General features: G+C 43.9%; 1 protein-coding gene across 1 annotated transcript in view; it reads right to left on the reverse strand.

Moving 5' to 3' along the window:
- Positions 1-17,539, reverse strand: part of LOC116982098 (sodium channel protein type 4 subunit alpha-like) — a 247,527-nt gene that overhangs the window by 159,125 nt on the left and 70,863 nt on the right. Inside the window, exons 2-4 of the mRNA XM_033035415.1 lie at positions 15,263-15,577; positions 7,535-7,653; positions 6,942-7,031 (exon numbers count right to left, since the gene is read on the reverse strand). Of these exons, the coding sequence (XP_032891306.1) occupies positions 6,942-7,031; positions 7,535-7,653; positions 15,263-15,523 (470 nt within the window). The 5' untranslated portion in view covers positions 15,524-15,577. The remainder of the gene's footprint in view (positions 1-6,941; positions 7,032-7,534; positions 7,654-15,262; positions 15,578-17,539) is intronic.

Raw genomic sequence — 17,539 nt, forward strand, 5'->3', positions numbered from 1 at the left:
ATTTTCAGATTGGCCCTGGATGAGCTGTATCCCTCAGCGTCACCAGATCTGAAAGCGGCATCGCGAGCCTTCAGTAGGAGTCTGACCTCCCTGCTCATCCACGGCTTCTGGTTAGGGAAGGTCTTTATTTCTTTGTGGGTAGTGACATTATCGGTGCAGAATTTTATCATGATCATGATTTTATATGATCACTCCTCAGCCTCCTGTGGTCCATTGAATAAAGTCCAAGCCTGCCTAATCTCTTCCTATAGCTCAGCTCCTCAAATCCTGGCAACATCCTCATCAATTATTTCTGCACTCTTTTCAGCTTGATGACATCCTTCCTATAGAAGGGTGATCAAAACCGAATACAGGACTCCAAACGTGGCCTTCCCAACATCTTGTAAAACTAACATAACTTCCCAACTTCTATACTCAATACCCTGACTGGTGAAGGCCAATGTATTGAAAGACTTGTTGACCCCTGACTACTTATGATGTCACTTTCACAGAACTATGTGCCTGTACTCCAAGATGGCTTTGTTCTACAACTGTCCAAAGGGCCCTACCTGGCTTGGTTTGACCCCAAATCACACATATCTGCATTAAACTCCATTAGCTATTCCTCAGCCCATTTGCCCAGCTGATCAAGAGCCTGCTGTAATCGTTGATAACCATATTAATTATCTAGAATGCCATCCACTTTAGTGTCATCTGCAAACTTTTACTAATCATGCCTTGTACATTTTCATCCAAATCATTGAGCCATGGGCCCAGCACTAATTCTTGAGGCACCCCACTAGTCACAGGCCTCTCATCTGAAAAACATGCTTCCACCACCACCCTCTGCTTCCTTCCACGGAGCCAATCTGTATCCAGTTTGCTAATTCTCCCTGGATCCCATGGGATCGAGCCTTCCAGAGCAGCTTACCATGCAGAACCTTACCAAAGGCCTTCCTGAAGTCCATATTGACCACATATGCGGCCTTGTCAACCTTTTTGGTTATCTCTTCAAAAACCCAATCAGATTCATAAGACACGATAGCCTATGTATAAAACCATGGTGACTATCCCCATCAGCCCATGCCTATCCAAATGCATATATATCTTGTCCGTCCGTTTTTATTTCAGTTTGTAGCAATGTAACTTTAATATATTTTATGGGAGTGGCTCTAATAATTTTGAACACTTTGAAACTCACTATCGTGCAATTTCACTTCCCATTTCTAGAAGAACTTTACAACCCATCTCGTTGTCTTCATTCATTTCACCTTACTGTTCTGACAAGGGTTTGAGAATAGGTTATTGGCCATGGGGTAAAGTGTGGGCATAAACAGATCATTCTCATGTTGTTAGGCTGTGATCAGTGAGTGTCTACAATGATTGTTCCTTGACTTGCTACTTATAATCTATATCAACGATTTGACTGAGGGAGCCAAATGTTATCTTTCCAAGACATAGACACAAGGAACTGCAGATGCTTGCTTACAACTAAATACACAAAGTGCTGGTGTAACTTATCGGCCCAGGCAGCATCTCTGGAGAACATTAATCGATGACATTTCGAGTCTGAAGAAGGGTCTCGACCTGAAACGTCAATAGACAATAGACAATAGGTGCAGGAGTAGGTCATTTGGCCCTTCGAGCCAGCACCATCATCTATCCATGTTGTCCAGAGATGCTGCCTGACCTGCTGAGTTACTCCAGAACTTTGTGTATTTTTTTGTCACATTTCCAATTTTTAAACTAGGTGGGAATTTCCTAGTTTTTAAACTAGGTGGGAATAGGAAGGAGAATATGAAACAATATTCTCCATGCCAATATGAACAAGTCAAGAGAGTGGATGAGAATGTGGAATATGTGGACTATAACATAGGATAACATAACATGTACTTTGCTGCACACTACAGAAAAAGCTAAATATTTTTTAAATGGTAAGAAATTGGGTAATGTTAATATTTAAAGAGACCTGGTGTATTTGCACACAATTCACTGAAGGCCAATATTCTGGAGCAACAAGTGATTAGGAGCAAATGGTATGTTAAACTTTATGAAAGGAATTGAATACAAGAGTAAGGGAAGATAGACACAAAACGCTGGAGTAACTCAACAGATCAGGCAGCATCTCTGGAGAAAAGGAATAGGGTCGAGACTTGGGTCGAGACTCTTCTTCAGACTGAGATTCAAGGGCGAGGGAAACTAGACGTATGAAAGGGTACAGAACATATCGGAGCCGGCACCAATGATCAAGGAAAGGTGGAGCCTACAATGGTCCATTGTTGGTTGTGGAATAGGTGATAATGAAGTGATACAAACAGTGAAGCTAGAAGGACGGCTACGGTGGGAGAGGGACAGAGAGAGAGGGAATGCAAGGGTTACTTGATATTGGAGAAATCAATAACCCAGCGTTGCTATGAAAGGATGTTCTTGCTACAGACGAAATGCAGCGAAGATTCACAAGACTGGGTGAAGGAATTGTGTGGTCGCTGCCTGTGGAGAAATTAAGTAGGCGGGGACTTTTGGTTAGATGTCAAGGGAATGCTTTCCCTGGTGAAGAGTCTCGAGTGAGGAGGCACAACTGAGTTCTCCATGCCAGAAGGCTGTGGTAGCTCAGTGATTATATATGTTCAAAACAAAGATTGATAGATTGCAGAACATTAAAGGAATAAAAGGGGACACTGGAAACTGAGTTTGAGATAGAAGTTCAGGAATCACCCTGTTGAATGGTGGGTAGACATAAATGCTGGAGAAACTCAGCAGGTGAGGTAGCATCTATGTAGCGAAGGAAATGTCGCCTATTTCCTTCGCTCCATAAATGCTGCCTCACCCGCTGAGTTTCTCCAGCATTTTTGTCTGCCTTCGATTGTCCAGCATCTGCAGTTCCTTCTTAAAATGGTGTATGGTGGAGCAGGTTTGACGGGCTGGATCCCCTACTCCTGCTAAGATTCTTTATGTTCTCAATTGCCACCTTAGTTTTAGTTTTTAGTTTCAGAGATACAGTATGGAGACAGGCCCTTCGACCCACGGAGTCCGTGCCGCCCAGCAATCACCCATCACACTTGTATTATCCTTCACTCTAGAGGCAATTTACAGAGGAAAATTAACCTACAAAGCCGCATGTCTTTGGAATGTGAGGAAATCGGAGAACCCAGAGAAAACCCAAGCGGTCGCAGGGAGATCGTGCAAACTCTGCACAGGCAGCACCAGTAGTCAAGATCGAACCGGTACTCTGCAGTACCACTGAGCCTGTGCTGTGCCACTGTAATGCCCTCCAGTGTCTATATTTGTGCCTTTCACAGTGTTTACCATAATTAATGTGTGTGAGTGCTGTTAAATAAAATCAAATCAAAAATCCTTCTCTCTTATTTGCTGGTCAAATAAAACCAAATCACAAAGAATTTGTATTGCTGTTATATGCATAGTGATTGCGTAGATAGTGTCGACTCGATAGACCAAATTGCCTAATTCTGCTCCTATGTTTTATGATTGATCCTACTTTAGAGATACGGCATAGAAACAGGCCCATCGGCCCACCGAATCCACGATGACCATCGATCAACCGTTCACACTGGCTCTATGTTATCCCACTTTCTCAACCACTCCCTACAAACTCGAGGCAATTTATGGAGGCCAATAAACCTACAAACTGGAATGTCTTTGGGATGGGGTTGGAAACTGGAGCAGCCGGGCGAAACCCATGTGATCATAGCGAGAACGCGCTAACTCCACGCCAACAGCACCCTTGGTCGGGGTCGAGCGCGGGTCGCTGGCGCTTTGAGGCAGTGGCTCTACCAGCTGCGCTATTGTGCTGCTGTGTGATACATAGGTGGACGGGGTGAGGTTAAAATGCACCTCAGTTGTGATGCGATTCATTGCTCAGCTTCACACAAGTTATAAACTTGGTGACGTATCGGACTGCTGGCAGTCCCAGTGGAAAAATACTGCAGCAATACAGTTTGGAAAAAATGGTATCAAACCAGAGGAGGGAGGCCTGGGCAAATGATACATTTTAAATAAAGAGAACACAAATTAGAGGGAAACTGCTCTTGACATTTGATCTTGACATTTTGAAAAATATAATAAGGAAACAATTCTGATGGTATTTGGGTCGACTTAAAATAAAAATATGATCTAAGTACATGTAACGTTACAATAAATAAGTTTAGAAGTATGGTGGTTGTAATATTAGAGTAGTGGAAGCTGGGATAGGTTGAAGACATTAGTTCAGAGGCTGGAGAACATGGAAAAAACAATAAGATTAGTTTAAGCAGTGGTGGCTATAAAACCAATGTATTATTGTGAAAACATATCTGGGTCTCTGGTGTGGTGTAGACAAGGAAATCCACCATTCTCCCCAGCCCACATCAATCTAGACCAACAACAATATATTTAATTTTTATCTGATATAGCCCAGCAAACCACTCAATTGTTTAAGATTGTGAACATATAACACAAGAATAAAATTGGAAAGGTGACCCAACATTGACCTCGGTTTACATATTCTGCAAAGGCAAAGGCCGAGTCAACCATGCACAATCTATGGATCAACACCAACCGCGGAGAGCTATCTCACGTACTCGGGTCAAACAGCAACCTGACTCCATTTTATTCCCACGCTCTCTCCTTTCAGTCAACAACACAGCTTCCTTCATCCACTGAATAGCACGCAACGAAAGCTTTTCACTGTACCCCGGTACATGTGACAGTAAACTAAATTGTAGATATTCCTAGACAGCTCACATGGGAATCATGGACATTTTATAGCAAAGGAAGAAGCGTCTATACCAGTGGAATAATAGTAACCCAGTCTAATTCCACTTTCCAGCACTAGGACTAGATGCTGCAGGTCACAGCTCTAAGTATATATCACGCACTATAAACATCATGAGGGTTTCTGCTCTTTAAAGGGTTTCAGGCAGTGTTTCATCCCTTACCTTCCTCTAGGTCAAGGTACTTTTCCTCACATTTTCAGCATAACCTCTATCCCCTTGCATTCTTTAGACTTTAGAGATGCAGTGTGGAAACAGGCCCTTCGGCCCACTGAGTCCGTGCTGACCAGCGATCCCCGTGCACTAGAACTATCCGACACACTAGGGACAATTTACAATTTGCAGAAGCCAATTAACCTACTAACCTCTATGTCTTTGGAGTGTGGGAGGAAACTGGAGCACCTGGAGAAAACCCATGTGGCCACGGGGAGAATGTCCAAACTCCGCACAGGCAGCACCCATAGACAGGATCGAACCCGGGTCTCTGGTGCTGTAAGGCAGCAGCTCTACCACTGCGCCATTGAGCTGCCCAATGATCATTTAGCATCCAATAAAAAACAGCCACGCTAATTATATACAGGTAGGTCAGCTTTTACGCTCATTTGCATAATACTAATTGGATATAGCGCGAATGGTGAGTTAAGGACTTCTACCGGAAGAATGGTCCTGTCTGAAACATCACCCATCCATGCTCTCCAGAGATGCCACCTGACCTGCTGAGCCACTTCAGCACCCTATCCTTTTTAACACACTCCCTGCATTATGTGGGCACGATCAAATATAACGCAATTTCATGCCATAACTCATAAACCTGCTGGTTTCAATCAATCAATCAATCAATCAATCAATCAATCAATCAGTCAATCAGTCAATCAGTCAATCAATCAACCTTTATTGTCATCTTGCAAAGCAACAGTTGTACAGTGCAAAATGAGAAGACGTTTCCCAGGGAATACCAGAGCATCGCACATAAAACCTAAACATTTCACACATAAATAAAAACAATAAAAACAATCCATTCCCCGATAAAAACAATACGAATAGTTAAAAAGTGCAGGTAAAAAACAGCAACATTAAAATACAAGTAAAAAACAGTCATCAATTGTCCAGGGCAGCTGATTTAAGTGGCCAGTGCCAGAGTTGTTATTAAATTGTCAGTGCAAAAATGCAGCAGATGTTTAACCCCCAGCTATACAAATATTCTCCAAGGGCCCCCTCTTCCTCAATTCAATATTCTGCCATTTATTGTACTGTCTCGAGTCTATTAAACCTCCCCGGATGCTATACTTCAGTTTTCTGCAGATTAAAGTCAAAGTCACAGTCAGTCAATTTTATTTGTTACATGCACTCAAAGGTGCAGTGAGATGAATTTGCCAGCAGCGATACACTTAAAAAGAACACACAATACAAATAAGATCTAACACAAACATCCACCACAGCATTCTACACTGTGATGGAAGGCAACCAAGTTCAGCCAGTTTGTTCACCCATGGTCGGGGCCTGCCAATGACTATCTTTTGCTTTCCAACAGCTGATGAGACATAGGTCACAGATATACAGCACAGAGATTCTAATAAAACTAACAGTCGATGCACATTGAGCAAGCTCCACTGGATTCTAAAGTGGATAGATTTAGGACTGATCAAGCAGCTCTGAATTGGCTTACCAGGAGATATTTTGACTTTCAGCAGCAGAACAACTCTTCCACCACAACCTGTCGTTCCACCATACCCACACAGCAAGAACAAACCTGTGAGAACTTCTGTGAGAAAAGCTACACTATTCACTATTCCAGTCGCTATTCACTGGATGTTTTCAAGAGAGAGTTAAATATAGCTCTTAGGGCTAACGGAATCAAGGGATATGGGGGAAAAGCAGGTACTGATTTTGAATGATCAGCCATGATCATTATGAATGGCAGTGCTGGCTCAAAGGGCCGAACGGCATACTCCTGCACCTATTTTCTATGAGAACATGCAACCCCCACACGGACAACTTGGGAGATCAAGATCAAATGTGGATCAGTGGATTTATGAGGAATCAGCTTTAGTAGCTGTGCTCCTGTGCTAACCTGATAAGCCAGTCAGTATTTTTCTATACTTTAATATTTTTTTGCCAGCACTAAACAAAACCAACAGCAGTAAAATATAATTGCTCAAGGATTGAAAAAGGAAAATTAATTTCCAAACTTACTCTACATTTTTAGTCCAGGGTTTTGGGTCGCTCATTGTCATGAAGACGCAGTTAGCTAGAATGGTAAACATGATGAACAAGCTAAATAATTTGCAAATCCGTGTTAAGGAAAAGGAAACCATTTCACATGGGACGATTAAACAGCAAACTCTCATTACTCATCAAAGAGGTAGATTTTACAACAAGATAATAATTTCCCAGTAACCTGCATTGATTTTCACGTTAAGGAAAGAAAGCTACAACCTGTTATGCAACTAATAGACTCAATGATATTAATGAATATAATTGTGCTAACAAGCATCATCTTTTCATCCCACGAGCTATTCTGGGGCTACAGTTAACCATATGACATTGATTCATATTCCAGCATCTGTAGTTCCCTTTTGAACACAACCATATGACATTAGCAGTTTATTGCATTCATCAAATCTCTCCTCATATTGCCTTTAATCCACTTACTTGTAAACATAGAAAATTAGTTAAGCCCCAATTTTATGGTTACATTGAACTGGAAGATTTACAAGATCTGCGATAGTTATCAGTTTGCAATTATTTTTAAAATTTATTTCCATAATAATCAGAAAGAAGGATATGAATGAATTAGAACTTTAATGGCAATTCTCCTCAGGAGGTTAAAGGGACTAAGCAAGTACATTGCAGGTGTCGTTGAGAATCTAAAGATGGTCTTCCCCTTGGTTAGGACGATGAATGTCTGAAACAGAAGATAAAGCACAGGTTAATGTGACAGTGGAACAGGTGGGAACCACTACAAAGCAGATTAAACCGCCCTCCCTCTTACCCACTACTGCTAAGGCCTAGGTCATTGTTGTTGAGAATTTACCTGTTCAGGTAATAATCAGGAGACAATGTGCTGATCATGAGCATTAGAGTGCTGATGTGCCCTATATCTCAATGGGTCTTTATTGTCACGTATTATGCAGAGCACAGTGACATTCTTTTGCACAATCACAAATGCACAATTGTCACATTTTCGTGCCGTTTACAAGGAAAAATAAAATCCAAAATGCCAAGTCCAAAAGTCCACATACTGGAGGTACTGGAGCGCCCCCAATCCAGGTAAGCCCCAGGCTGCTGCAAGCTCACATCCCGACATCCCTCACCTCGCCCGACTGCCTCTGTGTCCCTGGAGGCACCTCCTGCAGCTGACCATGTTTGGGGCAATATCCCGTTCCCTCTCAAACCGGCCCACTCCTCACGTCTGTCGCCACCTACAGCTCCCTCCTCCTCAACTCTATGGTTTTGGGAATCCCTTGCAGACAGCGGCCCACCGTGCCCACCTTCGCAGTGGCGAACCAGGCCTGCCGCCACACGTGGCCGTTGGGTCTTCGTTTTCAGCAGCCAACGTGTCCGTCCTTGTTCTTGGCAGCTGTCGGGTCTGATCTTACATGGCTCCACAGCACTCACCAGGAAGTTTCACTGGGGCCTGCCACCACACTACTTGTGCTCGTTACATTTAACTTCACTTGACTTGACATGTTTGGCAAAGGACTTTTGACACACTTTTTCATGCTTCAATAGCCTTCCATTCATTATGGGCAGAGCAGGTAGCCACAAATGAAAGACATGCCTGAAAGCATACCAAGCGGATACTTGACTAACGGTCTCTGGTTTGTTCAGCAAGTGGATGACTAGTTGCTAAATATACATTTCCGCCAGCCCATCCTTTCTCTCCTCGCATTGCCGTGAAACAACAAGGGGAGAAGGTGGGAAGATTTTAGATGGAAAGAATGCTGGAGAGGTTAAATTATGAAGAACAACTGGAGAAGGTTCTAGCCTGTGGAAGACCAACTCTTGTCCACACCAGGTGAAAATCTGGCTCCTTGTATGAAAGGTCCAAATTACAAGAATAGACACAAAATGCTGGAGTAACACAGCGGGACAGGCAGCATCGCTGGAGAGAAGGAATTGGTAACGTCACCTATTCCTTCTCTCCAGAGATGCTACCTGTGTCACTGTGTTACAGTGTCCCGCTGTGTTACTCAAGCATTTTGTGTCTATCTTCAGTTTAAACCAGCATCTGCAGTTCCTTCCTACACCTTACAAGAAGATGATTGGCACCAACTTTTCAACCTGAGCAGTGGATTTACAGAAATGTACAAGTGAGATGATAGATGACAAAAGCATATCTTAAATATTGTTTTTAGCTAAATCAAAAGAGCATATCAATCGATCAGTAAGAGTCATTGCACAGAATACGGCGCTTCAGCATAGCACATCGATAATTGATCGCCCATTTACACTGGTCCAACTTTAATCCCAGGTTATATTTAGTTTAGTTTAGTTTAGTTTGGTTAGAGATGCAGTGCAGAAACAGGCTCTTCGACCTACAAAGTACGCACCGACCAGTGATCCCCGCACATTAACACTACCCTACACACACTAGGGACAATTTTACATTGATACCAAGCCAATTAACCTACAAACCTGTACGTTTTTGGAGTGTGGGAGGAAACCAAAGATCTTGGAGAAAACCCATGCAGGTCACTGGGAGAATGTATAAACTCCGTACAGACAAGCACCCATGGTCAGGATCTAACCCTGGTCTCTTGCGCTGTAAGCCAGTAGCTCTATCGCTACTCCATCGTGCTGCCCTAGTTAGTTAGCCATTAGCAAAATTCAACTTGGCACTTTCCTGATCTCCAGAGAAGTAGTGGAAATTGATTACAGAATCTCACCACATTCACACCAGGGGGGACTTGGTGATCAAGGGACCAGTGGAGCCATCTGAAGATTGGAGACCATTAGGTATGTCCTGCCATTGTGGGAAGAGGAAGGGCCCAAATATACAGGTGTCCTGGGTCAGCACTGCAATGTGAAATCTGACAACATGTGATCCCAGAGCAGAAATGCTCTCAGAGGACCAGTGTACAGGGAATGGAGTCACTCTGCATGTGGCTGGTGCAGAATTCACATTCAGGAAGGCCAATGATGACATGAATCGATGATTTGTCTTTAAGGAGTAAGACAAGACATCCTGGAAATGAACATTGTTGTGTTATAGTGGGCACAAGGAACTGCAAATGCTGGAATCTTGAGCAAAAAGACACAATATGCTGGAGTAACTAAGAAGGTCAGGCAGCATCTCTGGAGAACATGAACATAGTTCTGCTCTTGCCTCCCCACCCCCCAGATGGAAAAATGATCAAATTCCCCTCATCCTCACCTTTCACCCCACCAACCACTGCATCTAACATATCATCCTCTGACATATCAGTCACCTCCAACGTGATCCCACTACCAGTCACATCTTCCCATCTCCACCCCTTTCTTCCTTCTCCAGAGACAACTTGGCTCATCCATTCCTACTCTACACCACCTCCCTCATCTCCATTCACGGAGCCCAGCAGTCATTCCAGGTACGGCAGAAATTCACAGGCACCTCCTCTAATCCCATCTATTGCATGATGTGTTCCTGATGTAGCCTCCTGTACATCTGTGAGACCAAGTGTAGACTCGCTGACCGTTTTGCTGAACACGTACTAGTTCTGCTAAGGTCCACTGGATCTCTCAGTTGATGACAATTTCAACTCCCCTTCCCATTCCCATACAGACTCTTCTGTCCTGGGCTTTCTGCATTGCCAGAGTAAGGCCACATGCAAACTGGAGAAACACAATCCCAAATACTGCTTGGGTAGCTTACAACCCAACGAGACAAACATTGAATTTTCCAATTTTAGGTAAGCTCTCGCTAACAGCCACTTCCTTCCCCCCCCCCCCCCCCCCATCCCAACCCCCCACTTCTTCCCACCCACCCCTCTTTCTCTCTCCCCTTTTCTCTCCCACACAGCCCACTCTCGCCCCCCCCCCTCTTTCCCCCTCCCTCCACCCTTCCCTCCCCTGTGCCCAACCTGGACTCTCACCAACGTCTCCCCTCCACCACCTCCCCCAAGCCCCCAACCCCCCAGCCCCCCAATCTGCTCCTGTCCTCCCCGACATCACACTAAATCTCTCATACCTTATGCTCTTATCTCTGGCCTTTGTTCCAACCATCGCCCTATCAAACCCCCCCTCCCTTGCCTGTGTCCAGCCTATTACCTGCCATGTTTTGTCTTGCCTCTCCCATTTACCAGCTTTCTTCTTGCCCTCTTCAATCACACCGAAGAAGGGTCCCGACCTGAAATATCCATGTTCCCCGATGATGCTGCCTGACTTGCTGTGTTACCAGTACTTTGTGTGCTTTTGTATAGATATATGTTATACATGTTATATATGTTAAACGTATATAGGTGTACGCATTGCAGTCTACTCCACTATTCAAAAGGATTAGAGGTCATCAAAGCCTGCCGTTAATTCGATTTTCAGCCTGAACTTCCTTCTGAACACCAAATCAGAGAAGATTCACGAGGATGTTGCCAGGACTCAAGGGCCTAAGCTAGAAAGAAAAGTTGGGCACATAAGGACTTTATTCTTTACTGAAAGGGAGTAGATAGGGTAAATGCAGAGTCTTTTACCCAAGGTTGGGGAAACAAGAACCAGAGGACTTAGGTTTAAGGTGAGAGAAGCAAGATTTAATAGGAAAGTGAAAGGCAACTTTTCCAAACAGATAGTAGTGGGTGTATGGAACGAGCTGCCAGAGGAGGTAGTTGAGGCAGGTTCCATACAGTATTTAAAAGACACTTGGTAAGGTACATGGATAGGAAAGGTTTAGAATTATAGTGGCTAAACATCGCCAAATGGGTCTCGGTTAGATGGGACCTCTTGGTTGGCATGGATAAGTTAAGCCTGTTTCATAATTTCATGTTCATGTTCTAGGAGCAGCCATTCAGCCCATCAAGTCTACTCCGTCATTCAATCATGGCTGATCTATCTTTCCCACAACCCCATTCTCCTACTTTCTCCCCACACAAATCTATAGTGGCCTGAGATTTTTCTAACTTTCCTCCATTTGTTTTGCAATGCAGATTTAAGGCGGAGATTGATAATATATCAATCTCCGCCTTAAAAATATCCATTGACTTGGCCTCCACAGCCGTCAGTGGCAATTAATTCCACATGCTGTTTGACTCTAGAATTATGTACTTCAGCCTTGAAAATATGAAATGATTCTGCGTCCACGGTTCACAATTGTAGAGAACTTGTGACCTCGCGAAGAAATATCTTCACATCTACATCCCACGAGCAACTCGTTATTCTGAAACTTTCTACCTCTTCCACCTGTGATATCATCCCATGGCATCCATCCTGTCAAGATCCCTCAGAATCTTACACGATTCGATGAGATTGTATCTAATTCTTCTGAGATACAATGAATACGGACCGACGTATAATTAATACAGAAACTGCGAGAAAAAAAAACTTTGGCACATCAACCAGCAACTGTGGAAAGAAAAACACTTAATGCTCTGGGGCCTTCTTCAGAACTGAGGAAGAGGGAAATATCTGACTGGCTGAGTTATCGTCCAGCACTTTCTGGTTTTAGTTTAGATTAGTTTACGTATAGAGTGTGACAGCAGGCCACTGAATCCGCACGGACCAGCGATCCATGCACATTAGTTCTATCCTACACACGCTAGGGACATGATCTTTTATAATTTTACCAAAGTCAATTAACCTACAAACCTGTACGTCTTTGGAGTGTGGGTGGAAGCCAGACCACCCGGAGAAAACCCACGGAGGTCACGGGGAGAAGGTACAAACTCCATACAGACAGCACCCGTAGTCAGGATCGAACCTGGGTCTCTGACGCTGTAAGGCTGCAACTTTACCACTGTGCCACCATGTTGCCTTATTTCAGTTTTCCAACATTGCATTTTTTTGAAATTTTAATTCCCTGACGAATACAGGCCTTGACTGCTCAACAAGAAAATTCCTTCACCCCAGTAGGCACCCTATCAACCTCCATTGTACTACTTTCAATGTGGTTTAGTTTAGTGATCCAGCATTGAAACAGGCTGTCGGTCATCCATTCACACTCATCCAATGTTATTCCACTTTCTCATCCACTGCCTACACACTAGGAACAATTTAAAGAGGCCGATTAACCCACACGTCTTTGAGATGTGTGGGGAAACCGGAGCACCAGGTGGAAGCCCACGTGGGCGCAGGGAGAACGTGCAAACTCCACACAGGCAGCACCTGAGGTCAAGATCGAATCCAGGTCTCTGACAACAACTCTACCAGCAAGCCACTGTACATCCCACCTTAACTAAGGAGACCAAAACTGAGTAAAGCACTTCCGATGCGGTCTCACCAATGCCTGTACAGTTGCAGCAAGACTTCTCTATCCTCATACTCCATTCATATTGAGGCAGAGAGCAACCATTCCATTGTACCTTCATGCAAATTGCCTGAGCTTTATATGGGACAGGCATAGGACAAATCCTACCATACAGTAGCATTCTGTAATATAAGCAATATGCTGCTCTCCTATTCACCAGTGCACTGTGGATAACCTCCTATTAACACACATTATACTTCACCTAGAATTTATTTTTAATTTCCAAACCAGATCAACCAGGTATCCAAAATGCAGAAGCAGAGAAATGCTGACATTTTGGACATTTGTAGAACTATTTCAGAAATAATGAGGCTGAGTCCATGGAGAGATTTGAATTCAAGAATGAGAATTTTAAAATGTTGATGCTGTTAATCTGGCAGGCAATGTATATCAAGGAACACTGGGAAATGGGGAGTAGATTACTAAGTGTTGGACCAACTCAGCCGGTCAGGCAGTGGACATGGATAAGCGACGTTTTGGGTTGTGACCCTTCTTCAGGCTGGTCGGGAACCTTCTGCAAAATCTCCTCTTGGTATGGCTGAACTTGAAGAGGTTCTCCTGCTCTCTCTGACGAACGTTCTGTGAGACCCTCTCTCACTGCTCCCCCTCTGTGATCCTTGTTGCTCTCCTGCTCTTCAAACATGTTCTGACCCAGAGTCGCTCCATTGCAAAAATGGGGAGATTGGTTTTGATACAATGTAAGAGATGGACAGTCAGCGTTTTGGACGGATTATAAAAGTTGTAGAGATGGCATGAGTACATCAGGTCTGACCAACACATGGATGACGTTTTGCATCATCAGGTGGGCTGAGGCATCAGTGGAACTGGGCTGGATGCAGGTGCATGCAGAACTCATATTGGAAACAATGAACCTCCATTACAATTATATTTGTGACTTTAAAGGTATTTGCAGCTTTAACATCATCAGGAAATTAAACAGGTGACCATCAATGTCATTTTGCTCTGCACATCATCTCCTGTCTTGGAAGATTGAAACTTAGTGATTATTTCTGAAATCATTTTAAATGGCCAGCAATCCATAGAGGAAAGAGTAATTAATTAAAATATGTTTTATATAAATGGCATAAACAGTCATTGCATGTAATTGGTGAAATTATAATTTTTCTATACACCCACCACCCTTTGTGTAAAAAAGCTAGCCCTCAGGTTTGCATTAAATCTTTACCCCCTCACCGTAAACCTGTGTCCTCTGGTTCTTGATTCTCCTCCTTTGAGCAAAAGACTGTGTGTTTACCTGATCTATTCCTCTCATGATTCTGTACACCTCCATAAGATCACCCCTCATCCTCGTGCGCTCCAAGGAATAAAGCCCTGGCCAGCTCAACCTGTCCCTATATTGTAGCTCAGTCCCTCGAGTCCTGGCAACATCCTGCTAAATCTTCTCTGAACTCCTTTCATGCTTGACAACATCTTTCCTATAACATGGTGACCAAAACTGAATACAATACTCCAAATGTTGCCCCATCAATGTCTTATATAACTAACATGACTTCCAAACTTCTATACTCAGAGTTAAATATTAAACGTAAAGTTAAATATGTATTAAACAAAATGTTATGTTCTATGTTCTTTTTGTGTTTGATCCTGCCATACAATAAGCCACTTTCAATGTACACATCTAGCCATACCCAGCTTTAATTCATTTCTTATCATAATGTTGCTTTGTCTCATCTTTATCATAAAACTAACTCGCACTGGATAACTGGTTGATTAAGACATTTGGGAGTCGCTAAATGAATGCCAATGGCAGTTAAATAAATAATGTCCTATGAAGCAAGTTTGTCAGGTAGAAAATACTAAACATTTTTTAACATTAAATCATGATAGATCAGCCATGATTGAATAGACAATGGGCTGAATGGCCTATTTTTGTTCCTGGAATCTATGAACTTATCTCAATTTCACCTGGTGGGAAAACTGCAAAATTATCACCTCCAATTTCTAATATCAGAAAATGCAACTTGTTATTACTTGCTTGTTCTTGACCATCCAGTGGTACCATACATTCATAGACTATATTGTGTTAAATATCACAGGTAAAGGCAGACTTCCTGAGACTTACTCGCTTTGAGGCATAGAAGGGATCTAGTTCTTCCAGAGGATCTCCGACTAACTTTGGAGGAATATCTCCATAGATAAATGGCAGGGCCTTGCCAGCCTCAAGGCTTCCTTTGGGTTTGATTTCCTTGACTTCCTCTTCTACAACAGGTTTTGTTGCCGTTTCAGCTTTTTCCTTCGCAATTCTTTTCTCGATTTCATCCAAAGACTCTCGGGTGAATCGGCGTAAACTGTCAGGTCCCGGATGCTTGAGGAAACACGCCATCTTCTCATTCTGTAGCCCTTTGATTTATATCGCTCGATCTCCCCAGCAAAACAGCTGCATTGCAAAACAAATGGAGGAAAGTTAGAAAAATCTGAGGTTTTTTTTAACAGGAAAGATTGCATAAATGGAAACCCGACATACTAGTAAGTATTAATATCCAAACTTGCATCTCCTTAGCAATCAACTCAATAAGCATGTTGGGATTACACCAGAGTCATTAATCCATCAGCAGGTTTAGCTATGTAAAGTACACTTGCAGCTCCTGTGTAATGTAATAGATCTTATCCTAATTACAAACGCCCGACTTATGAACACCCCATACTTCCGAATGATCATTTGGCAGACCGGCGGGTTAGGTGGCGATGGATTTTCTGGTTGCTGTTGGGCTACCATTCAGCTGGGCAGGGATGGTGCATTTCTTGTCCTCTCATCCCCCACTCTCCCACCCCACGTGGAAGCTACGGTCAGGGCTGGGACAAGCCGAGCAGAGCTTGGAACGGTGAAGAAGACTTGCTCATAGAGTCAGTGAGGGTGCACCATTCCATGTTTACTCACTCTGCCATCACAGCTGTTTCTGTGATCCACACTGCTTTTGCTCACTCCCCACTTACGAACAATTTGAGTTACAAATAGCTGTTCGGAATATAACCCAGGGATTTACCGTATCCCTAACCACTACCAGAGAAAATAAATATTACCATATATAGCAACATATAATAGTATTAGGATTTAATACCATTTTGCCTTCAAAATATATATTTTTAACATAGAACATAGAACAGTACAGCACAGGAACAGTTTCTTTGGCCCACGATGTCTAGGCAAAACATGACCTACTCTTATCTGCCTGCACATAATCCATATCCATTCATTCCTTGTATAGTCATGTGCCTATCCAAAAGTCTCTTGAATGCCACTATTGTACCTGACTCCACCATCATCAACAGTGTATTCCAAGCAGCCACCACCTCTATGTAAAGAACTTGCCTTGTACATCTCCTTTAAACCTTGCCCCTATACCTTAAAGCTATGCCCTCTAGTATTTGATGTTTTCATCCTGGCAAAATGATTGTGACTGTCTACCCTATCTATGCCTCATCATTTTACTTCGGAGTCACGTGAGTGACTACGTGAAGACCCCGCCAGCACGCATGCGCGACATAGCGTCTCACGCAGTGCAACAGCGACGGGCGGGGGACAGAGCTCTCCTGCGGCAAAGTTTAAAATGGGACCTGCAGGTAACTTAATCTTATTCTGAGGTCGTTTATTTCGATCCCTTGCTGTGTTCTGTATTTCAGCAAACATGGACAAGGGAAGGAAAATAAAGAAAGTCGCGTCCCGTACGACTGTGGTGGACCAGGAAGGTTCCGGCAGTGGGGGGGACGACCGACGGCACCGGGACAGCATTCCCTGTGGTCCACAGTCATCGACTCAAACACTGCTCAGCCGAGCCCAACGCCGCAAGCTGCTCAGCTCGAACCAACGCAGCGGGTTGGAGGCAAGGCGAAGCAGAAGTCGGTCCGGCCGATAGACTCGGACGAGTCCGGTCAGGAGGATGCGCTGCCTGAGAGCAGCAAAGGTGACCGTCTATCCCGCATGGAGCAGTTGATGGAGCAGATGCTCCAGCAAGACTTGCTCCGGGAGATGGAGCAAGCTCGCCATGGGAGTGCTCGCACACCCACAATAGCACCGTATTCGGCGCTGTCCATCGCATCTCCCTCGACAGAGGGGAGCATTGGGGGCCAGGACTGGGCTGGCCTGGAAGAGGGGTTCGTGGCTGAAGATACCAGCAGTGTGCTGGGGGTGCAGGACCAGGAAGAGTTGCTGGGAGTGGTCAACAAGTTTGCGGTACCACCGCAAGCGGGACAACCATTGCAGGCCAAACTGGCGGCCAGTATAGACTACCTGTCCTTCCACCCTCTGCAGGAACAGGTAGTCAATGAAACAATGGACAAATACATACCTCCAGAGAACTGCATCTTGCTAAATGTACCCGCCATCAACAGCCAAATCTGG

This window comes from Amblyraja radiata, chromosome 16, assembly GCF_010909765.2.
Source record: "Amblyraja radiata isolate CabotCenter1 chromosome 16, sAmbRad1.1.pri, whole genome shotgun sequence".
Lineage (NCBI taxonomy): Eukaryota > Metazoa > Chordata > Chondrichthyes > Rajiformes > Rajidae > Amblyraja > Amblyraja radiata.